Source organism: Capra hircus, chromosome 22 (assembly GCF_001704415.2).
Source record: "Capra hircus breed San Clemente chromosome 22, ASM170441v1, whole genome shotgun sequence".
Taxonomy (NCBI): Eukaryota; Metazoa; Chordata; class Mammalia; order Artiodactyla; family Bovidae; genus Capra; species Capra hircus.
Genome location: NC_030829.1, coordinates 42,985,905 through 43,010,336, shown reverse-complemented (window position 1 = coordinate 43,010,336; position 24,432 = coordinate 42,985,905). Strand labels below are relative to the sequence as shown.

The 24,432-nt window shown below is 45.0% G+C and overlaps 1 protein-coding gene across 6 annotated transcripts in view; it reads left to right on the top strand.

Annotated features, from left to right (window-relative positions):
• The window catches only part of ABHD6 (abhydrolase domain containing 6), a 68,285-nt gene that overhangs the window by 25,075 nt on the left and 18,778 nt on the right, over positions 1-24,432 (top strand). For 5 of the 6 annotated variants that reach the window (XM_005695792.3, XM_018038383.1, XM_018038382.1 and 2 more), the window contains exons 2-3: positions 9,046-9,110; positions 16,920-17,072. In XM_005695792.3, coding sequence (XP_005695849.1) covers positions 16,954-17,072 — 119 coding nt within the window. In that variant the 5' untranslated portion in view covers positions 9,046-9,110; positions 16,920-16,953. The remainder of the gene's footprint in view (positions 1-9,045; positions 9,111-16,919; positions 17,073-24,432) is intronic. The other variant, XM_018038385.1, reaches the window with a different exon arrangement.

Genomic DNA, 24,432 nt, shown 5'->3' with positions numbered 1-24,432 from the left:
GAGAAGACACTGACAGAAAGAATAGACTTGTGGTCAGGGAGAGGGTTAGATGACTTGAGACAATAGTATTGAAACATACAGGGCTTCCCTGATGGCTCAGACGGTCAAGAATCCACCTGCAATGCAAGAGACCTGGGTTTGATCCCTGGGTCGGGAAGATCCCCGGGTCAGGAAGATCCCCTGGAGAAGGGAACCGCTACCCACTCCAGTGTTCTGGCCTGGAGAATTCCATGGACAGAGGAGCATATACGTTCAGTTCAGTCGCTCAGTCGTGTCCGACCCTTTGCAAGCCCATGGATTTCAGCACACCAGGCCTCCCTGTCCATCACCAACTCCCGGAGTTTACTCAGACTCACGTCCATCGAGTCAGTGATGCCATCCAGCCATCTCATTCTCTGTCATCCCTTCTCCTCCTGCCCCCAATCCCTCCCAGCATCAGAGTCTTTTCCAATGAGTCAACTCTTCGCATGAGGTGGCCAGAGTACTGGAGTTTCAGCTTTTGCAGCGTTATCATATGCAAAATAGATAACCAGTGGGGATTTGCTGTATGATTCAGGGAACACAAAGCCTATGCTCTGTGACAGCCTGGAGGGGTGGGATGGAGAGGGAGGTGGGAGGAAGGTTTATGAGGGAGGGGACATATGTATATCTGAGGCTGGTTCATGTTGATGTATGGCAGAAACCAACTCAATATTATAAAGTAATTATCCTCCAGTTAAAAATAAAATGCAGGAAAAAAAGAACAGCTTCAAGACTGTGCCCTTAAAAAATTCCTGAGCACTGAAAGAAAATGTTTCAAAGTAGATTTGGTGAGTGACTAAAAATGTTCCTAACTGATTAACTGCGGTGATAAAGATTGGAGTTGAATGGGTTCACTTCCTGTAGAAGTGGGTCTCCACTGAGGGCAGCTTTACCCCTGGGGAGCATTTCGCACCATCTGGAGACATTTTTGCTTATCAAAACTTGGGGGCCTCTCTCCACTGGTTAGAGGCAGGGGATACTGCTCATTACTCTCACAATGCTTAGGAAGTGGATAGGAAAGCCCCTCACAACAAAGAATTAATCTGGCCCCAAATGTCATTTGTGCCATGATTGAGAAACCCTAATTGAGACATAGGGTCCCCTAGGGGCTTCCCAGATGGCGCTAGTGGTGAAGAATTTGCCTGCCAATGTGGGCGCGTTCAATGTGGGTTGGAAGATCCCCTGGAGCTTTAAAATGGCTCCTCACTCCAGTATTCTTGCCTGGAAAATCTCATGGGCAGGGGGTCACAAAGAGTTGGATACGACTTAGCAACTGAGCACACACCATCTAGAAGTAATTTTTGCAAACCAAAGTCTTCCTTAACCATGGAGATAGTCCCCGCTTCAAGAAAGATCACGATATTCTCCTAAACTAGACCTTTGGAAACGCTCTTGCTCACATGTTCAGTCCCAGAAGCCTTGTAGCATGTTGTTGCCCGCCTTGGATGGGTTTCCAGCTGTTCCAGGGAAACTGCTGATTCAGGAAAACAGTACTGCCTGCAGAAGGTATGAGCAGAGGTGCTTACAGGGCTGCAGGTTGAGATCCTCTTCTTGTAAAATGTTCACCCAGAGTGACAGCAGCCTTGCTCAGGTGGTTTTCCAGAAGCTGTGGCTCTTGGCTGCTGGTGTTGGGTATCTGCCTCGTGATACACCTGGAAGAGGATTCAAGCCTGATATGTGATGAAGTTTGGGAACTGAGCTATGGGCTAGACTCTGGAAATATAAAGATAGTGACAGAGAGCTGCCTACCGATGAAGCATCTGCGCAGACCTGGGCACAGCAGCCGTGCAGGGTGATGGAGGTGCATTTCTGAACACAAGTTCATGTGCACGATACGCAGTGCAGACAGACACACCGAAATGGTGGAGTCTGGAGCAGAGTACATGCACTGCAGGGCCAAGCAAAAGGGGGCAGGTTACTCCCCCTGGTAGTTTGCCTTTTTAAAAGGCAAATTAGGGCTGAGGGCTGCAGGCTTTGTCGCTTTCTTCTGCTTGGTTGGTGGTGAGGTAAAAGCTGTGCTCCAGGAATCTTACACTCAGCCTGAAGTTACCATCCTCAGTCTGGGTGGGAGCCTTAGTTCCTACAGAAGAGATCCAAGATAGTGTTCTGTGTGTTCCTTGAGGAGGAACCAGGACCCTGCCCCAAGGCTGAACTTTTCTTTCTCTTACTCCTCTGTTTCTGCAGCCTCTCTCTTCCCTGATTAGCAACTGTTTGAATCTGCCCTGTGGAACTGAGGGAAAGTCAAGGAGGCTGAATGAAACCTATTTCCTATAAATAAGGAGGGCGCACAGAAAGGCTTTTGTGCCCAGGAGGGCCCCATAGGGTCCTGCTTGGTTTCAGTGGCATGGCTGTCTAGCTCCTCCCAGGAGAGCAGGCCAGTGCTTCCCAGCTGTGCAGCAAGTACTCAACACCCTCCAGTCCCTGCTTTGAGCGGTCTCCATGCATCATTTGATTTTGTCCCTACACTGAGGCTCCAAGAGGTTCTGTGACTTGCCGAGGTCCCAAAGCTGGTAGTGACAGAGCAGAGATGTGAACGTAGGTTATGGAACTGCACAGCTGACCCTCAGAGAAGCATTTACAGGTGGGGTGGTCCCAGGTGGCTCAGTGGTAAAGAATCCACCTGCCAAGTAGGAAATTGAAGTTCGATCCCTGGGTTGGGAAGATGCCCTGCAGGAGGAAATGGCAGCTCATTCCAGTATTCTTGCCTGAGAAACCCCATGGACAGAGGAGCCCGGTGAGCTGCAGTCCATGGGGTCACAAAAGAGTCAGACACGACTGAGCAACTGAACAACACCACAGTGTTTTCCTAGCCAAGACTTGAAGGATATAACCTCAAGTCGCCCAAGCAGGGGTGTGCTGGGGATAGGGGAGCCACTGTGCGGAAGCCCTGGGGGTGTGAAGGAGCATGCCATGTCAGGATTGTAGATCTTTCAGGAAAATAGGGGGCAGGATACAAGAGGACGACATGTGAAGGATGGGCAGGCTCCAACTTGTCCATGGCCTTCCATGTCACGCTGTGGGCCACTGTGAGCCACCAGTGGAGTGGGGCAGAGGACGAGAAGAGCTGTGTGCCATTGGGCAGCTTGCTTAAGCTCCCTGGGTCTCAGCTGCCCCTCTGAACTGGAGTCTCTAAAGCTACTCTGATGAGGAATGCTTGTTTTGTTAGTGACCATAATGAAGAGAGTGAAGGAATGGCCCACAGTGGTGCTGGTGGGGCAGCGCTGTGATTCATGGCTTGCCCGTTTATCATTTGGTAGTATACTAAGTGCCCACCGAGGGACGGCCTGGTGATGCTAAAGTGCCATGGCACGTGCAGAGATGTAGTAAGACTTGTCTTCAAGGAGCTTGCAGCCTAGTGCAGGGTGCAGCCAGTGTTTTCGTATTACAGTAAAAGACATAGATCACAAATACCTGTTGGCATGGAGAAGGAAGTCAAGGTTACCAACGGCTGGGGGACTGAGGGAAGGTTAACTGAAGGAGACAACGCCTAGTTCTGCCAGAATGATTTGTCAGGAGAAATGGGGATAGATAGAGTGTATAGTTCAGATCAACAGAAAATGGGGAAGTGGAGAAAAATACAAAGCTAGTTCAGGTGCCCCCACCAGAGGGTCAGATTATCAGCCTATCTGGTAATGAATTCCCCGGAGTTTCCAGGTTTTAGGGGGAATGTGGCGGTTATAACAGGAATATATCCACTGATGGACTTGCCACTTACACACTTGGGTCCCACCCCATCATGCCTCCTCTCTTTTTAACCCTGGCGTCCAGCCAGGCTCCTGGAGCATCCATGTCTTGGTTATCTGTCCCTTCCAAGACATAAGGACATTTTACAAATATGAGACCTTAGAAAGTGAAATTATAACTCTTGACAGAGACAGAATTTCATGAAATCACAGCAGGGGATGTTGGGGGGCTGCTTGACTGACGTGTGGAGATTGTAATGAGTGGGAGTCGGGCAATGTGAGACCTGTTAACTGATGAAGAGAAGGGAGGGGGACTTGAAGCTCAAAGGATTGGGAAGCCTTTGGGAAAGCTGTCAATAAAATATTTTTGCAAAAATGTCCTCTGAATGATACCACTGTGACAACAAGATGTTAAGTGGAAGGACTTAGCGTACTCTTAGGGCAGTCCGCATGAGATTCATTCTTTGTTCTATGAATTAGCATAGGCGGCAGTTATTTTGTTCCATATTTGCTTTTGATCTTAGAACTGACAGCTTTTGATTTTTACTTATTTGGATAGAGTTCTAAACAAAACTGTGTTTTATTCTTACCTATGAAGTTTTTTTCTGATGCTGATTTTCCCGAGTTACAGAGATCTCTGGGGAAGAGCTTCTGGTTAAGGAAGGTAGGGACCAGCTCACAAAGGGCTCTGAATGCTGGACCTCGTGCTGAAAGCCAGAAATCTTATCCTGATCAAAGTGCTGGCTGTTTATAAGAGAGCTCCTTTTTGTCTCACACCAGCTTTGTCCCTGCAGTTAGAAAATACTGTAGACCAACTTCCCTCCTTTAGAAATGTCAGAACCCTCTGTAATCTCCTTGCTTTTCCTTTCTTTAAGCAATAGTCTTTTCAGCTTGCTTTTTGTTTGGAGGATGGTTGTTTTACAGTGTTGTGTTGCTTTCTGACGTACAACAACTCAAATCAGTCATAACTGTATATGCCCTCCCTCTAAAGCCTCCCTCCCATTCCCACCCTGCTTTTCCTTTTGACTTCAGAGCACAGCTTTAAGAAATGGGAGAGTGTTTGGGGGCTCTGAGGTTCTATTTCAGGCCTCTGCCACTGCATACCCATGTAGAGGGCTATTTTAATTTCTTTTAGTCATGTGAAAGATAGTCACTTCTGTGATGCTCTTTCTAGCACTTTACCTCTGAGAACTGACCTCAGCCAATGACAGTGCATACACTGGCACTAATTCGTAGAGAAGTGTTCGAATGAAAGCTTGTTCCAGGCTCCCCCAGAGCCTGAAGACTTGGGTCCTTAGAGGTAAAGGATCAAGTGGCTTTTGGCTTCTCTTTTATCCAGTGGGAGACTGGCTTGTATCCCTGTAGGGTTGCCTGGCGTAGAGCATGGTTTCAGGCAGGCGTTTATTTCAGGCTGTCGCCGCAGCTGCATCTTTGACCCCAGAGGCTAATGCTTTGAAGGTGCTGGGCTAGCTCAGGGCACATGGCGCATGCTTCATCACCTTGTCTCTTTGCCAGTACGATGTTTTAGAAGATATACCGCAGGGTATATAAACTACCTGCCTTCCAGCTGAGCCCCTGATTGATCTGCCAGCTCCTCTGGCTGTGTCCCTTCTCCCGAGGATTGAGTAGCAGGATTTTCCAGTTCTCTGATCCTCTGTCCACAGGCCCTGCCTGGCTCGGCCAAGTTTCCTTGGCCACAGTGCTGCCCTAGGTGGCAGAAGCAGGGGAGAGGGCCATGGGCTTGGATGGTTCTTAAAGCAAAAGCTCCCATGGGGAATCAGGTGCTAGTGATTTGGTATAAAGCAAGACAGAGTGAATCCTCTTATCAATACCTTTCCCAGAACTATAAAGGAGATAGAATTTCTATAACTGTTGAGCATGTGAAATGTGACTAGTGCAGCTGAAGAACTGATTTTTACATTTTACTCAGTTTTGATCGGTTTAAATTTAAACAGCCACCATGGCTACTGTATAGTGAAAAGTGAAGTCGCTCAGTTGTGTCCGACTCCACAACCCCATGGAGTGTAGCCCACCAGGCTCCTCCGTCCATGGGATTTTCCAGGCAAGAATACTGGAGTGGGTGGCCGTTTCCTTCTCCAGGGGATCTTCCCAACCCAGGGATTGAACCCGGGTCTCCTGCATTATAGGCAGACGCTTCACCATCTGAGCCACCAGGGAAGTATGGCTACTGTATAAGATAGACCATTGCATTTGAGGAGTTTATATTTTATATATATATATTTTTAAGTTGTTTATTCTTGGCTGCGCCGGGTCTTTGTCGCTGTGTGGCTCTTCTCTAGTTGCATTGAGCACTGCTCTTTAGTTGGGGTGTGCGGTCTTACTACTGCACTACTGCAGTCCATGACTTGGTGGCTTCTCTTGTTGCACACAGGCTCTGGGGGTGCAGGCTGCAGTAGTTGCTGCACATGGAGTGAGTAGCTGTGGCTCCCGGGTTCTGGAGCACAGACTCAATAGCTGTGGTGCACGGGCTTAGTTGATCCAGGGGCTGCAGGGATCTTCCCAGACCAGGGATCAAACCTGAGATCCCTGCAGGGATCTCCTGCATTGGCAGCGGGATTCTTTACCACAGAGCCACCATGGAAGCCCTATGTTGTATTTTTTAATTAAAGAGGGAAAACCGTTTACGCACCCATGGTGGCAACTCAAGAGGTATGGTTCATGTCAGTGAACAGTCTCCCTCATCTCTGCCCTTAGCCTCTCAGCTTCCCTTCCCAGCCCCACTTGTATGGTTCTCAGCTGCTTCTGCATCCATTCAGAAACATCTTACACATACATAAGCAATAACACACTTTTTTTTCTCTCTTTCTCACAAGGCAAGAGATGTTATTCTACCCATTCTCTTCTGTTCCTTGCTTTTTAAAGTTGACAATGTACGTTGGAGGTCATTACCCATAGAGACAAATAGAACTGACAGCTTCCCTGGTGGCTTAGGCAGTAGAGTGTCTGCCTGCAATGCAGGAGACCTGGATTCGATCCCTGGGTTGGGAAGATCCCCTGGAAAAGGAAATGGCAACCCACTCCAGTACTCTCACCTGGAAAATCCCAAGGATGGAGGAGCCCAGTCAAAGAGGTCGCAAAGAGTCAGACGTGACTGAGCGACTTCACTTCACTTCACTTCATTATTTTAATGGCTTATATATATAATTATGTTTTGGAAGTGCTCAGCCTGTTTATTTCACGTTATGCCCAACCTATAATATGTCATGGCTTATATTAATTTTATTTGCACTTAATGGCTATACACTATAACTTGTTTATAAAGTTGTAGCATCATTTACTTAACATGTCCCTTATGAGTAGGCATGCAAGTTCCAGGTTTTTTGACATGATAAGTAATACTATAACAAATAACCCTGCACAAAATTATTCTCACATATGTTCAGGTACAGTATAAATAAATTCCTGGAAATTAGAGATGATTTGATCAAAGGTGTGTGTATTTTACGTTGCTGCAGGTTTTACCAAAGTGCCATCTGTAGATTTTGTTAAGTCACTCAGTCGTGTCCGACTCTTTGTGACCCCTTGGACTGTAGCCTGCCAGGCTTCTCTGTCCGTGGACTTCTCCAGGCAAGAATACTGGAGTGGGTTGCCATTTCCTTCTCCAGGGGATCTTCCTAACCCAGGGATCGAACCTGTGTCTCCTGCATTGCAGGCAGATGCTTTATCCTCTGAGCCGCCGGGGAAGACCTTGTTGATGGGAGTGTAAATGTATACGTTGCTGAGGGCAGTCCCACAGCCCCAGCTACACTGTTTGTTGATACACTTTTTGTTGTTCACCAATATGGTAAACAGGTATCACCATCACCTTGGAGGTTTAATTTGTGTTTCTCTTGTAAATAAAATTAAGATTGAGCATCTTTTTAGCTAAGAGTCATTTGTATTTCCTTCCTGTTCAATTATCTTTTCAAATCTTTTGCCCATTTTACTGGATTTTGTTCTTTTCATTGATTTGTAGGAACCCTTTATTAGTCTGTTGCCTGATATGTATCAACAGATTTTAATCTTGTTCATGCTATCCCTTTCCATGTGTCATTTAAAAAGATTTTTATGCAGTCAGCTTATTAATATTTATGTTATAGCCCCTAGGTTTTATATCTTACTGAGGAAGATTTTTCCAGAGTTCTCATGGTTTCTTTTAGAACTTTCATACTTTTTTTTCCCCTTATGTTTAACTCTTTGATCCCTTTGGAATAATTCAGGGGTTTTGTGGATTTACTTTCCATTACCCATCTGCCTGTCTCCTCATTTTTCTTCTGTGATGTCTTAGCCAGCATCTCGGCACTGTCCAGCCCTGCTTTTGAGCTTTGAAGTCCCCCCTTGTTAGCCACTCTAGTAGAAATATTGTATTCATTTGCCCATTGGTTGCCAGCTTCTTCTCTTTTCTATCTGAGTAGAGCTTTTAGGTAACCCTAACCCCAGACAGTTTTCCGACAAAGGTCTGTCTAGTCAAAGCTATGGTTTTTCCAGTAGTCATGTATGGATATGAGAGTTGGACTATAAAGAAAGCTGAGTGCCACAGAATTGATGCTTTTGAACTGTGTATGTTGGAGAAGACTTGAGAGTTCCTTGGATGGCAAGGAGATCCAACCAGTCCATTCTAAAGGAAATCAGTCCTGAATATTCATTGGAAGGACTGATGCTGAAGCTGAAACTTCAATAGTCTGGCCACCTGATGTAAAGAACTGACTCAGTTGAAAAGACCCTGATGCTGGGAAAGATTGAAGGCAGGAGGAGAAGGAGATGACAGAGGATGAGATAGTTGAATGGCATCACCAACTCGATGGACATGAGGTTGAGCAAGCTCCGGGAGTTGGTGATGGACAGGGAATCCTAGCATGCTGCAGTCCATGGGGTTGCGAAGAGCCGAGCATGACTGAGCAACTGAACTAAACTGAACCCCAGACAGAGAGGGGAGTTTTAATCTTTATTTGAAGGTCTTAGTTAAGTTTGAAGCCTCCAGAAGCCCTTCTCACCCAAGCATGCCTGTTTCCTTTATTGCCTCTCTCATTTGTGCAGCGTAGTATCACCAGTTTAGTCTCATACTTCGTTCCCATCACAAAATACTTCTTCAACTTTCCTGCTCTCCTGGTTAGGTTTTTTATCTCACATGCCCTGCCTGCCCTTTGTGCAGGTTGCTTAACTGGGGGAAGTGACCCAAACCAGAGGCAACTTTAAAACCATAGGATATTTGCACTTTGCCTTTGCAAAGGAGGAAAGGCTCCGCCTCAAGTAAGGCTGGCATTATTGCTGACTGTTAGCACATAATTCATATTCTCTGATATGCTTTAATGCTTTGTCATTTTCTTACTTGTGATTCCAGAGTCTCCTTTTCAGCTTCTGCCAGAGCCAGTAGCAGTTGGGAAAGAAGGCTGTGCTCTTTGAAGAGTGAGTATGGATTTTTCACATCATAAATTGCAAAAAAAAGAAAAGAAACAGCCCTTCATTTGATGGGAGCTACTCTGTAAACTCCCTGGCAAACTTCTGCAGGCCAGCCTGTTAGCAGGTGGGGTGTTCGCTGGTTGAGTAGGTCTGGTGGGAGTGGGCTGGAACCAAAAACTTTTTGTTTTGTTTTTCTTTTTCTTGCTGAGCTGGGTCTTCATTGCTGTGCACAGGCTTAGTTGCTCCACAGCATGTGAAATCCTCCCAGACCGGGGATCGAATCTGTGTCCTCCGCATTGGCAGATAGATTCTTACCAACTGTACCCACAAGGAAGTTCCACCCTGAATAGTTTTAAAGCTCAAGATACATATCCAACCCTCACCCCCCACTCTTCTCTCAGATACTGTGCTGGGAGCAGGGCTGTGAGTCTGAAGGGAGTCAGAAGACCTGGGCCTCTGGGCAGCAGGATGCTTCCCTGGGGAGTGTAACACTTGAATCAGTCCTGAAGGCAGAGAGGAGTTCATCAGGGGGCGGGACAGGAGAGCACTTGCCCCACACGAAGTAGGCAGCATGAGAAAGATGAGGCCTGAGGCTCTGTAGGTGCAAGCAGAGGTGTGAGGCCAGAAAGTTGAGTTGGGATCATAAGGGTGGTCAGCATTTACACTAGACAAGAGGCCCCAGTCCCTGGTGTGGACTACGAAGATTCTTCTGGCAGCTGGTAACAATTGAATGGGGTATGACAGAGCAGCCTTCACAGAAATGGGAGCAAGGAGAGATGAGGACCCAGGCCTGGTGGGGTAGTTGAGGGAACTGGGATCTGACTCATGAACTCTCATATCTGTTGGGAATGTTTCCTCCCTTGAGACATTCCTAGTAAATGTTAAGACAAAGGAATTGGTTGTAAGGGGCTTTCAGGGCTGTAACCCCCATAAAACTGTGCTGTCCAACACGTTAGCTGTTATTCATATGTGACTCTCGAGGATTTAACGATGTGATAGACGTGACTGAAGGACTGAATTTTGAATTTTATTTACTTAATTTGAATGTAAATAGCCACATATAAACAGTGCATTTTGTCTAGACTCAGATGAGTTGGCTTCAGTGCTGACACCTCCTGGCCATCGCGTGACAGAAGTGATGAGAAAGGAGGAAGAGTGAAAGATACATCAGTCTGGGAGGCCAGACTGGTGGGGACACTGTCGGCAGAAATCAGCAAGTCAGGAGAAGGCGAAGAGATGCCCCTGAGACACTGTAGGACTTTTGCATCGTGGAGATAGTCAAGCAGGCTTTTGGAAAAGTCTGGAAGGAGGTTCTGGCAAGAAATGTTGACTTTTTGCATTTCCTGGTAGTAGTGGAGGGTGAGATATGGTGAGTTCTTCAGTGAAGACAATGAAGAGTGTATCGTGGGAGTATTCAGCACGGAGAGTAAGGAGAGCATCATGGGAATATCCAGGGGAGAGAGGGAGCAGAGAGTTTCAGGAACCAGGCCAGGCGTGCTCATAGCCACGGCTTGTTTACACATCAGGGCTGTCAGGGCTGCAGAGCACAGAGGAAGAGTGGGCTTAGCCAGAGTGAAGGGGAGACGAGGCCAGGAGGAGAAAGGTGAGCATCTCATGGCAGTAATCATAGCGTCACGCCACGCTTTCAGTGATGGACTGGACAAACTTAACTGCTTCCTTGGAATGTTCCGTATGGTTTTCCTCCTTAGTGGAGAAGATAGATATGACAAGGAGTGTGAACTGCTCGTGTCTCTAATTATTTTCTCTCTTCAGTCCTGGAACTTCCACACAAGAGAGTCTTAGTGCTCTGGTGTGTTTTTTTTTTAGCTATTGATCATTACTGATAGTTTTGAGAAACTGGTTTATCTTTACAAGAGTCTAGTTTCAGAAATTAGTGTTGGGTAGATGTAATAATGTTTAATAGCTGGGATTTTATACTCAGATTTCAAGAGTATATTCTTTGGAAAGAATTTTCATATTACAGAATTAAAAAAAATTATAAGCAGCACTGGTTAGTTTTTAAAAGACACCAGCAAGAATAAAGTGATAACTTGTTAACTTGTAAAGTTAGTGTGTTACTTGCTCTCAAAATACTTCTGGAGAAGCACAAAGAATGTTGAAGGGGACAGTGAACTCTGTGCCTTTTGTGTAACTGATGCGCAATAAATACCTGCTTAGTAAGTGCTGAGAGAAGGCAGAGAACCGGACACACCTACAGGACTGGACTGAAGTGCAGCCCATGCTGCGCACCAGTCAGGTGACCTTGGGGGCACTTGTTAACTTCTTTAGTCTTTATTCCTCCATGTGAAGGTGGAGAAGGGCTTCCTGCTCCCAGCACTGTGGGGGTAACGTGAGAGGCTGTCTAGGAACCATCTGCACAGAGCCTGGCGTGCGATGGTCACTCAGTACTGGAGGCCGTTGCTCCTCTGTCTTTGGCTGCGGTGGGCGTGGCCATGGTCATTATTTTTGCTATTTTGTGGTTGTTCAATCGCTCAGTCATGTTCCAACTCTTTGCGACCCCATGGACTGCAGCACACCAGGCTTCCCTGTCCATCACCAACTCCTGGAACTTGCTCAAACTCACGTCCTTTGAGTTGGTGATGCCATCCAACCATGTCATCCTCTTTCAGGGGACTTCTCTTCCTGCCTTCAAGCTTTCCCAGCATCAGGGTCTTTTCCAGTGGGTCAGTACTTCGCATCTGGTGGCTAAAGTATTTTTGCTATAGTTTTTACAAAATAATCCTCTTTTTGAAGAGACCAGGACGTTAGTTTGTCAAGTCTGATGGACTATGAGTAAATGTCTAGGAAAAGGCAAGATTCTGTGAAAGTGTTTAATATTCTGTTTGGAATTTTGCTTTATATCTTAAGATTTAACGTGTCAGAACTCAGAAGGACGGGTTTTAAAGGTCAGTGAGTATGTTAAAAGACAACTGTGACGCATTACACCTAACCTCTCACCCCAGACTAAACTTGGGAACTTGAGTCTTATCTGAGTCTGATTAATCTTTGTCCCTGCATTCAGAGATAAAGGCCCCAAATGCACAGCTTAGATGATACCAGGGGAAGGCCATGTGGCAAGCTCAGGTCTCTGGGTGAGAGTGTGTTACCCTCCCTCGTGCCATAACGGTGGGCTCTCCTTCCTGACGTCCCTCATTTCAGACTGTGCTGCAGAGCTGCTAAAGTCACTGTCTTTAAGTGTTGGGAGCCTCACCTGATGCACCAGATATGTAAAATGGGTGCATTTTTCTTTTTCAGTCTATTCAAGCATTATCAAACACTCAAACATTACCAAGCACCAAGTATTAATATTTCCCAGATACTGTTTTAGGTTCCAGGGAAAATGTAACAGGGATCAAGATTCTTCTGCTAGGCAAGCCAGATCATAATTTCAGAAGTGTTTTACATCACCAGAGTGGGAAAAGACAGAAAAAGTGTTCTGGGTGAATGTTCTCATTATTAGATGAGGAAACCAAGGTCTCACAGTCAGTGTGTGGAAGGGCCAGCCTGAGCGCCCCGCCCCCAACCTGTCCATCACTCACATCCACCCTGGCAGCCATTCATCTGTCACCACCAAGATGTTCACCAGATCCATGTATCACCTAGTTGGCATTTTTCTTTAAATTAGTTCCTCCTTTTAAATTAATTTGCATCACTACCATAAATTGAAAATATTCATAAAAATCAACACAAAAAAACAGTGTTATTAAATAGCTAGGTACTGTTCCCTGCAGGAGACTCAGGGGTTAGATAGCTATTTAATAACCACCCTGAGTTTCTTTTTGACCTAAGCAAGGTGGGAAAAGAACTGAAAACAAAGACGACTTTCTCAGGTTGTATGGGAGTGTCGTCTGGTGTCAGATAGCCTGAGTGCTCTGCTGCGTGAAGTCATCTTGTGAGCGTCTGCTGTGTGGGCCCTGCGCTTAGCGACGCCCCATGTTCTACCCATTAGTTGATGTTCCATCATTGGTGATTCCAGGCTCATAAGGCTTCAGTTTTTCTGTGCGCAGCTTCCCCTTTGGGCACATACAGCTTCCTGTGAACAAACCCCAGCAGGGTAGGCAGCTGCCTTTTTTGTTGTTGTTTAATTTTTTTTCTAGGCAGCTGCCTTTTTAAAGACAAGTCCTTTGTCAGATGAAGGATGTCATAGAGGTAGGAATAATAGCCAGACCTGTATAGACACCTCAGAAAACATTAGTGTCTTCACTCAGGGCCTGGCTATATTTGACCTCATCAGGGAAAGTGCGCAGGATTCTCTGTAATAAGTCCAAGACTTGTTAAATTGATGCTGCTCTGCAAAATGTCCTTAGCAAAGACATTATTCTACCACTGAATGCAGAATGGAGCCAGATCGAACCTTCCCCGAAACTGACTGTGACATCTGTAGCAGGCACTGATGAATGCCGTGAGGTTTGTTTGTTTTTTTTTTAATGAGGTTTCTTTTTGATGATCATGCCTTCAGGTTGGGGCTCCCATCTCCAGTGTCAGAGTTGGTGACATAATATGGCTTTGGGCATAAAATGTTCTAATTCCTAGTCTAAAAGAGCATCATGTAATTAACTTCCTGCGGCTCAGGAATCAGAATTCATGGTGACCCTCAGCACTCTTATGTGATGAAGAAAAGTCCTCTTGAATCTGACAGCCCCCATCTTCATCAACTGTTTTGTGACCCACAGTCTTCAACCAGATCTGTAAAATTCCCTTCACTCTGCCATAAATTTGCTTACCCCTTGACAGTGAGGCCTTTTTAACATCATAAATTGTACCCAGCATTAAATAGGTGACTCCTCTTGGGTGTTTTGTAATAATTGAAAGAGAAAATAGTCAATATCATTGGGGATGGCTGTCCCTAAAACAAACAGGATTGAACCCACTTTGTAACTTTGACTGTTATTAATTCATTTGTACCTTATTTGAGTCCTGTGCTATTCTAGGCACTGAGAACACCCATGTAGCATTATTCCTATCCTCAAGGAGCTCTGGTTCTAGGAAGAGAACGAGGCCAGTGAGTGCTATAACTGGGCTGGAAAAAAGCTGTTTACAGTGACTGAGAAACTGAGGGGAGAGTTGAACCAGAAACACAGACAGTGCTCGTGCCACTGAGAAGGCAGCAGCTTTCATTGCTGTAGACTCAGGGCTGTCCCCAGATAGAGTGTGTGTGGAACTGAAAGGACCATCTGCAGATGCCTCTGCCTCCCACTCTGGACTAAGGAGCTTGTTTCACCAAGCCTCTCACAAGAGACCAAACATCTAAATGGAGACATCACATCTTCATGAAGAAATCTGGAGCGATGAATGTGGTTATTTAACAGCAAAGATGTTACAAAATCTGAGGAAAGGCCACACACACACACAAAAAAAATGGTCAGAGAGTGTGGAGTTAGGAGCAAAGAGAGTGGGTCCAAGTCAGTAATCTGTTACTCAGCCTCTCTGTGCCTTTGTTGCCTCAGCCTATTCAGTTCAGTTCCGGTCAGTCACTCAGTCGTGTCTGACTCTTTGTGACCCCATGAATCGCAGCACGCCAGGCCTCCCTGTCCATCACCAACTCCTGGAGTTTACCCACATTCATGTCTGTCAAGTCGGTGATGCCATCTAGCCATCTCATCCTCTGTCGTCCCCTTCTCCTGCTGCCCCCAGTCCCTCCCAGCATCAGAGTCTTTTCCAATGAGTCAACTCTTCACATGAGGTGGCCAAAGTTTTGGAGTTTCAGCCTCAACATCAGTCCTTCCAATGAACACCCAGGACCGATTTCCCTTAGGATGGACTGGTTGGATCTCCTTGCAGTCCAAGGGACTCTTAAGAGTCTTCTCCAACACCACAGTTCAAAAGCATCAATTCTTCGGCGCTCAGCTTTCTTCACAGTCCAACTCTCACATCCATACATGACCACTGGAAAAACCATAACCTTGACTAGACAGACCTTGGTTGGCAAAGTAATGTCTCTGCTTTTCAATATGTTATCTAGGTTGGTCATAACTTTCCTTCCAAGGAGTAGATGCTTCCAAGGAGCATCTTTTAATTTCATGGCTGCAATCACCATCTGCAGTGATTTTTAATAGTGGATAAAGCTCTCACCATGCCTGTTTGATGAGGTTGGTATACTGTGTCAAGGGTTAGCAAATTACAACCTGAAGCCTGTTTTTTACAATAAAATCTTACTGGAATATGGTCATACCCATTCATTTCATGTTGTACGGCTGCTGTCTCACTGCAAAGGCAGCTTGAGTAATTATGACAGAGACCTATGACCCACAACGCTGAACTATGTATCATCTGCCTTTTACAGAAGAAGTTGGCTGACCCCCACACTCAGTGGTCTTGAGGTCATACTGTGCCATCATGAAATCATTATACAATTGAAGTACACATCAGTTGATAGAGGTGTATGGGGCAGAGCTCTCTGTTTCACAGGAGATATAAAGGAGCCCATGATTTGCTAGATGTGTGCTTTTTCTTGAAGAAGAGTCCTTTTTATGTTAGTGAGATGCACACTTAACACAAGTAACTGAGTCCTCAGGTGACAAAGGGCCACACCTGACCACAGATCCTAGCAGGCCTTGTCTTCTCTATTGGGGAGGATGACGGAACTTGAAATACTTTTTAAATTCTATGGAAAATAAACCATGTTGTTCATGAGACAGAACTGGGTGGGGATCTGTAATTGACAGGTGACTTCTAGAGCCCATGGAAATGGGTCAGGCCCCAGTCTGGATGCTGGGGATACAATCCCTGCCCTCCTGGGGCTCCCATTCTAGCCTGCACACGTGTCCTCCAAGTCTTTGGGAGGACATCAGAAAGTGCACTGGAAGCTCGGATGTTGACGTGTTCCCTCCTAAATTTTTATTGTGTATTACTTATTTTTGAATAGCCCATATATGAATAGGGCTTCCCTGGTGGCTCAGACAGTAAAAAATCTGCATGCAATGCAGGAGACCCAGGTTTGATCCCTGGGTTGAGAAGATCCCCTGCAGAAAGTATTGGCACCCCACTCCAGTAATCTTGCCTGAAGAATCCCATGGACAGAGGAGCTTGGCGGGCACAGTCCATGGGGTCACAAAGAGTCGGACACAACTGAGCAACTAACACTTCACTTCAGGCATGTACATGATAACCAAAAGATTTTAAAAGGTAGACTGTGAAAAGCAAGTTTCCCTCTATCCCTGACTCCCAGCTGCCTGATTCCCCACCTCAGATGCAACTGCTGTTACTGGTTTCATGTATACCTTCCAGTGATATTCTATATATAGATAGGCATTCATGTGCACGTGTGTTATTTTTATTTCTTTCTCTCTCTGTCTGTCTTTCAGGTCTTCTATTTTTCTCTAACTTTTAATTTTTAAAAACTGCAAACCTAATAGGAAAGTTGAAGGTTACAGTTGGGTTCACCAGTACATTTCACCACCTTTACTTTATTTCTCCCTTCTCTACACACACACACACACACACACACACACTTTTCTTCCTCAACTTTTAAAAGCGAGTAGCAGATATTACTATATTTTATCCCTTAATATTTTCTTCAGCAAATGCTATGAACAAGGATGTTTTCTTACATATAAACATAACCACAACTTCATCACTGCAGTCACTGATCTAATAATATTGTCTAATAACCAGTCCTTACTCCAATTTCCCCAATTGTCCTTAAAATTTCCTTTATAGCTTAAAAAAATATCCAGGATCATCTCAAGGATTCCTCATTATGTACACTTTTTTCCTCCTGATGCTTCTCTTCATTCTGGGTCATTCACTTCTCACTTCCACTTTGCTTCTTCACCATGCCTCCTGAGACAGAGTTTCAGTACTCTCTCTTTTCAGCCCCTCTAGGTATAAGCCAGACCCAAAGAGCAGGATGGATCTTGACGTGGTTAACATGTTTGTGATCGCGGGCGGGACGCTGGCCCTTCCGATCCTGGCATTCGTAGCCTCATTTCTCCTGTGGCCTTCAGCCCTGATAAGAATCTATTACTGGTAAGTTCATTTTACAGTTCAAAATTTTCAAGGGTATCGTGATCACACCGCTTTCTTTGCTTTGTGGTTGTGGCTGTTCAACATTTATCATGAAATATTCCGGACGTGAGGGCTTCCCAGGTGGCACTAGTGGTAAGGACCCTCCCTGCAATGCAGGAAACATAAGAGACATGGGTTTGATCCTGGGTTGGAAAGATCCCCTGGAGGAGAAAATGGCAGCCTACTCCAGTATTCTTGCCTGGAAAATCCCATAGACAGAGGAGCCTGACAGGCTACAATCTGTGGGGTCGCAGAGTTGGACGTGACTGAGTGGCTGAGCACTCATTTCAAACTTGCAGAAAAGTTGAAAGGTGTCCTTTTTGGAATGTTGGGAATGTTCCTGAAGAATTGGTACTGGTAGCTTCTCACCAGGTAAATTCTTCCAGGTTTCCAATGGTGTCTTTGCTCAGGAGACCACTCTCTCTCCTGAAGTCACTGATTCTATGTGCATTTGTAGGAAGGCATTTGGTTTTTCTTGGTCATTGGATTCTGATCCAGTGATGTTTTGACAGGTACAGTGATAATCACTGAAAAATGAGTTAGAAACACCAGAATCACGAGCATGGCGTGGGTAGGACAGAATGTTTTTTGATTTGTCTAAAAGTGTTCATTAGTAAAGTGACAGGAAAAAAGTTTCCAAAACTTCTGTCATTCTTAAATCATTTTCACGCTTCTTGCTGTGTTTGCATACCACCTCTAGTTTTCTTTTGTGTTTTCTTTAGAGTAAATGACTTTAAAACAAAATCTTACATTAATTTCTGAGTGACATAAATATCACTACCTTTAGTGGAAAGCTTGCCATCCTTGCCACAAACAATAAATTAATATAAAAAGTAAAAATGAGCACAATGCTTTACACTCTGTTCATGAATTCTAGCCTAGATACCGTTGCCTGCCAAGGACTGACTCCTTTCTCTTTGTTACAAAAGCTGAGAGATGTGAGAGCTGCAGAGCTTTTCTCCTTTGATAAAAGCAGGTTTATGGTTGAAAAGAGAGAGGATTTCTCATGACGTGCTTCAGTAACTTTTCATGCTACAGTCCATTTACCAGAGAAAATCACCCCTCACACGCCCATGAATTTATCCCATGATGATGGAAGTACACAAATCGACCTGGTTCTTCTCTGTGCCATAGGGCAGCGCATTGAGATTTAACCAGGACTTCTGGAACATAGGACTACCTTCTGAGCCCCCAAGGAAGAATGCAGGGAAACGGTGCTTGTGCCCTTTATCCGCCCTCCCTTCTGGCTCCCTTTTGTTTCATTAGAGTGTGGAATTTTCTGCCTGCCAGCCAGGCTCTGATTCTTGAAAAGAAGCTAATTGAACAGAAGGGAGCTTTCATCTTTCACACTCTTTTGTGGGGAGGTGATGACCCCTTTAGTGGGTTACCTAAGACCCACCTCTGTGTTGATGAAGCTAAGACTCGGGCTGCTTAGAGGCCATTGCCTTTGCAGCACTCCAGCACAGCAGGAGTGCTGTGGGGCCAAGACGCCTATGGGACCCCTGACGTGGAGAGACCAGAGTGGTGTGCCCCCCTCAGTCTTGCAGAGGCACTGTGGACCTACACACACAAATTCCATTTTTCTTAAGTCAAACTGAAGCAGAGAGCGCAGCTCCGTGATGTGTCCCATAACCGTGGAGGTGGCTGCAAACAGAGATGTGATTGTCCCACCCAAAGGCTTTTTCTACCAACCACACATGGAAACCAGCCTCTGTGCTGCACAGTCCCCCACCCCCAAGTTCCTCAGGCCATCATGGAGAAAGCTTTAGGACTGTTAGAATAATTTTGATGCTTGATCTTTCAAGAGAAAATTAATGTCATTGCAAATAATTGACTTTTTTGAGTTAAAACTCGTGGTTTAGACTTCACCATTTTAAAGCATACATTTAATTGGTTTTTATATATTCACAGTATTGTGACTTGCCACCATCTAATTGAGAACATTCTCATCTCCCCTCACAAGAACCCCCATACCTGTTAACAGGTACTCCCTGTTTTCTCTCTTCATCCCCTGCTACTAGTAATCTGTCTCTTTGGATTTTCCTGTTGGTGACATTTTTGTGTTCGGCTTCTTGCACTTTTCAAGGCTCACCCGTGCTGCAGCATGTATCTGTACTTCATTCATTGTGATGACTGAATAGTGGTCCATGGTGTGGTTTATACTGCATGTGATTCATCCAAATGGACATTTGTGTTGGTTCCACTTTTTGGCTATTATGAAGAATGCCTCATCACATAGAATTCACTTTTATTAACAAGTGAAGTTCAGTGAAGTGAAAGTCACTCAGTCGTGGTCGACTCTTTTTGATACAGTCCATGGAATTCTCCAGGCCAGAATACTAGAGTGGGTAGCCTTTCCCTTCTCCAGGGGATCTTCCCAACCCAGGGATCAAACCCAGGTCTCCCGTATTGCAGGCAGATTCTATTAACAAGTAATACCACCAAAATTCAGGGGGGCCCCACAGAGAACACTCAGCCCTTTATTTCACCCCACAGACGCATGTGACTGTAAAGCCTGCCCCAGCCTGTCACTCCACTCAGAGCTGTAGCTGGAGGATGAACACAATGCTCTTTATTTCATGAACTCGGCCACACAGGCCAAGAAGAAACCCCAGTTGGCTGTCGGGTGAAAATCCTGGAAATCCTTGCGGATTATGCCGGGTAGTGTTGTGGCATGGGGGCTGTGATTATAGTATTAGAACCTGTAATACCACTGCAGAGAGCTGCCCAAATTCTTGTGAGCGGCTCCCCCGACCCCACCGAGATGCACAGCCTGTCTCCTTCAAGTCACCTCACTGTGAGTGACCCTGACACAGTGGTTGTCATAGGATGAGCAGCTTTGTGTCAGTCCCCATGTCCCTTAACCACAGCTACTCCTACAAAGGCCTTCAGCCACTCAGCTGCCCGTGACGGCCGCCTGTAGGCTCCCCCTGCAGACCTGGCCTAGTTTAGTTAATTTTCAGGATCGCGGCATGAACAGGAACAGCAGGCAGCACGGGTAACTGCTGTTGTTGCTGCTTAGTCGCTCAGTCGTGTCCGAGTCTTTGTGACCCCCTGGACTGTGGCCTGCCAGGCTCCTCTGTGCATGGGGTTTTCCAGGCAAGAATACTGGAGTGGGTTGCCATGCCCTCCTCCAGGGGATCTTCCCCACCCATGGATCGAACACGGTCTCTTGTGGCTCCTTCATTGCAGGTGGACTCTTTACTGCTGAGCCACCAGAGGGGCCCGCAGAGGTAGCTGGGCATCCCGAAGACTCAGCCTCCCTGCCGAGCAAGCATGCGGGTGTGAGGATGGCCTCTCAGGTTCCCTCTGTCCCTGGACTTCCCTGTGGGTCTCCTGAGCTCCTTGGGGCTCAGCAGCAGTGTCCCCAGTGGGCCACAGCCAGTTCTTGGCAACAGCTCTCTCTGGGTCTAAGTGTCCCTGGAGGGTGGCTGGCACAGTCCCACAGTGATGGGAACTGTGGTTGCTCCTTCAGGAGGCACCACGTGCTTGGCCGAGAGAGTCCACAGAGAGCCATGCTGAGGATGCCACTGTGGGTGACATCAGGGGCCACTCTGGTTTTCATTGTATAAACTGTCTACACTGTTCACGGGATGAAAAAACTAACATTTTAAAAGATTTTTGTTTTCCCAAAGAAACTCAGTTGTGCAATCAAGAAATCATATACTTAAGAAAGAAGCGGATAAGAATTAGAAAAAAAGAAATAAACTGATGTTTCAGATGGTTTGATTGTGTACATAGAAAGTCTAAAATAATAATGATATCTGTGGATTATTTATTAGAATTAAAAAGTGAATTTGGCAAGATTGCTAAATACAAGATAAGTTAACAGGGACTTCCCTGGCAGTCCAGTGGTTAAGACTCTGTGCTTCCACTGCAGAGGACATGGGTTTGATCCCTGGTCCAGAAACTAATATTCTACATGCTATACAGTGGAATTAAAAATAAATTTAAAAATGAATAAATAAATAAAGATATTTCAGGACTCTTGGCTTGAGATAAATAAAGTCCAAAATCTTGCATTAGTCAACATGGCGAAGTATTAAAAAAATCAGTTTTATTCTTATTTCATAACAACAAACAAATAGAACGTTTAAAGTCTTTTACTGATACCATTTACCATAAGGAAAGAAATAGTGCTATATTTTACAACATGAATGATCCTTACAAACATAATATCAAGTGGAAGTAGTCAAATACAAATAACTTACTGTATGATAAAGTCCTACAGCATGTAAAACCCTCTTGTTTGAAGGGGAGCTAGTGGTCACCTTTAGGAGGTAAAGCATCTTTGATGCTGGTCGTAGTCTAGACCCTGATCTGGGCTGCAGATGGTGGGTTCATCCACTTTGTGCAGATTCATCAGGCTGTACACTTATAATATGTGTGCCTTTCTATATTCTTTATACTTCCATGGAAGTTACTCTAAAAAACAACAGTGAAGAATGTGGAGAAATTGGGTCCCTCATATTTTGCTAGTGGGAATGGGAAATGATGCAGGCATTTTGGAATACAATCTGGGAATTCCTCAAAAGGTTAAAAAAGGTTTAAAAAAAAAAAAAGCTGCTATATGACCCAGAAATTCTACGCTTAGGTGAATTGAAAACACTCAGGAGAACAGAAAACATACATCCACAGGAAAACTGATATATGTATGTTCATAATGGCATTATCCCTAAGAGCTGAGAGGTGGAAACAACTGTCTGTCAACAGATAAATGGATAAACAAATGTGACCTATCCATACAATGGAATAATATTTAGCCTGAAAAAGGAATGAAATACTTTTGATTTCTCCATCAAATATGAATGAGAGTATTGCTGGGTAGAGTATTCGTGGTTGTATATTCTTCCCTTTGATCACTTTAAATATATCACACGATTCCCTTCTGGCTTGTAGAGTTTCTATTGAGAAATCAAAAACTTTCCAGAAAAGCAACAGTTAAGAGAATTCAGCGCCATCAAACCAGCTTTATTAAAAATGCTAAAGGAACTTCTCTAGGCAGGAAACATAAGAGAAGGAAAAGACCTACACAAAATAAACCCAGAACAATTAAGAAAATGGCAATAGGATCATACACATTGATAGTTACCTTATCAGTTCAGTCCAGTTCAGTTGTTCAGTCCAGTTCAGTCGTTCAGTCATGTCTGACTCTTTGCAACCCCATGAACCACAGCACGCCAGGCCTCCCTGTCCATTACCAACTCCTGGAGCCTACCCAAACTCATGTCCATCGAGTCGGTGATGCCATCCAACCATCTCATCCTCTGTCGTCCCCTTCTCCTCCTGCCCTCAATCTTTCCCAGCATCAGGATCTTTTCAAATGAATCAGCTCTTCGCATGAGGTGGCCAAAGTATTGGAGTTTCAGCTTCAGCATCAGTCCTTCCAATGAACACCCAGGACTGATCTCCTTTAGGATGGACTGGTTGGATCTCCTTGCAGTCCAAGGGACTCTCAAGAGTCTTCTCCAACACCACAGTTCAAGAGCATCAATTCTTCGGTGCTCAGCTTTCTTTATAGTCCAACTCTCACATCCATACATGACTACTGGGAAAACCATGGCCTTGACTAGATGGACCTTTGTTGGCAAAGTAATGTCTCTGCTTTTTAATATGCTGTCTGCTGCTGCTGCTGCTAAGTCGCTTCAGTCGTGTCTGACTCTGTGCGACCCCATAGACGGCAGCCCACCAGGCTCCTCCGTCCCTGGGATTCTCCAGGCAAGAACACTGGAGTGGGTTGCCATTTCCTTCTCCAATGCGTGAAAGTGAAAAGTGAAGGTGAAGTCCCTCAGTCGTGTCCGACTCTTCGTGACCCCATGGACTGGAGCCTACCAGGCTCCTCCGTCCATGGGATTTTCCAAGCAAGAGTACTGGAGTGGAATGCCATCGCCTTCTCCGAATATGCTGTCTAGGTTGGTCATAACTTTCCTTCCAAGGAGTAAGGTTATATGTAAACACATTAAATGCACCAACTAAAAGATGTAGACTGGCTGGGCAGGTGAAAACCTGTGTACATATGCACTTCTACTTAACAGACCACTCTACTTAACCCCCCAAATTGTATGTAAGTATTTTATATAGTTAGGTTAATCATGTTTCCATTATGGCTTGCAACTGTAATTATCTTTTATTTTTTGTCTGGCTATTGATTGTGAAAACTGAGCATCTTTTACTATTGTGGATATATAACTGTTATTTGCTTAATCCCATTGTATCATGATGGGTCAACAGAAAATGATAGAATTCTGTATCAGTTACTACCATTTAATAGAAAATCCTGTAATCATTTTTTAAAATCCAAAAAAAAAAAGGAATGAAGTACTGATACGTTCTATAATGGATGAACTTGAAAACATGTTAAGTAAAATATATCAGACACAAAAGGCCACATATTGAATAGACCCATTTATAGAAAATGTGTAGAATCCATAGAGACTTGAAGTGAGCTGGTGGATGCCCAGAGGCGCAAGGGGAGGGAGATGGGAAGTGAATGATAATGGGTATGGATTTCTTTCTCTTTTTTTATTGTTGTAAAATATACACAATACAAAATTTACCATTTTAACTGCTTTTTAAGTGGGTAGTTGAGTTTCTTTTTGATGGAAATGTTCCAGGATTAATGGTGATGGTTGTATAACTTTATGAACACTAAAAGCTATCAGTTGTACCATTTAAAAGGGTGAATTTTAGGGTATATAAACTGCATCTCTATAAAAAGAAATGAATATTCAACATCCTTGTTATTAGGGAACATGCAAATCAAAACCTCAGTGATACCTTACACACACATTAGGATAGGTGTTAGTTTAAAAAAAAATGAAAAATAGCAAGTTTTGGTGAGTATGTAGAGAAGTTGGAACCCTTGCGCTTTGCTGGTAGAAATGTAAAGTGGTGTAACTATCATGCAAAAGTTTAGGGGTTCCTTGGAAAGTTTAACACAGAATTACTCTGTGTGTGTGTGTGTGTGTGTGTGTGTGTGCGCGCGCGCGCGTGCATGTGTGCGTGCGTGCATGTGTGCGTGCGCGCACTCAGTCGTGTCCAGTTGCTTGCAACCTCATGGACTGCAGCCCGCCAGGCTCCTCTGTCCTTGGGATTTCCCAGGCAAGAATACTGGAGAGGGTTGCCGTTTCCTCCTCTAGGAGATGTTCCCAACCCAGGGATCGAACCTGGATCTCCTGGCTTGCAGGCAGATTCTCCTACACCACTGAGCCACTGAGGGAGCACCATCAGAATTACTGTATGATCCAACTATTCTACTTCTGGGTATATACATCAAAGTATTGAAAGCAAGGACTCGAACAGATCCTTATTTACCAATGTA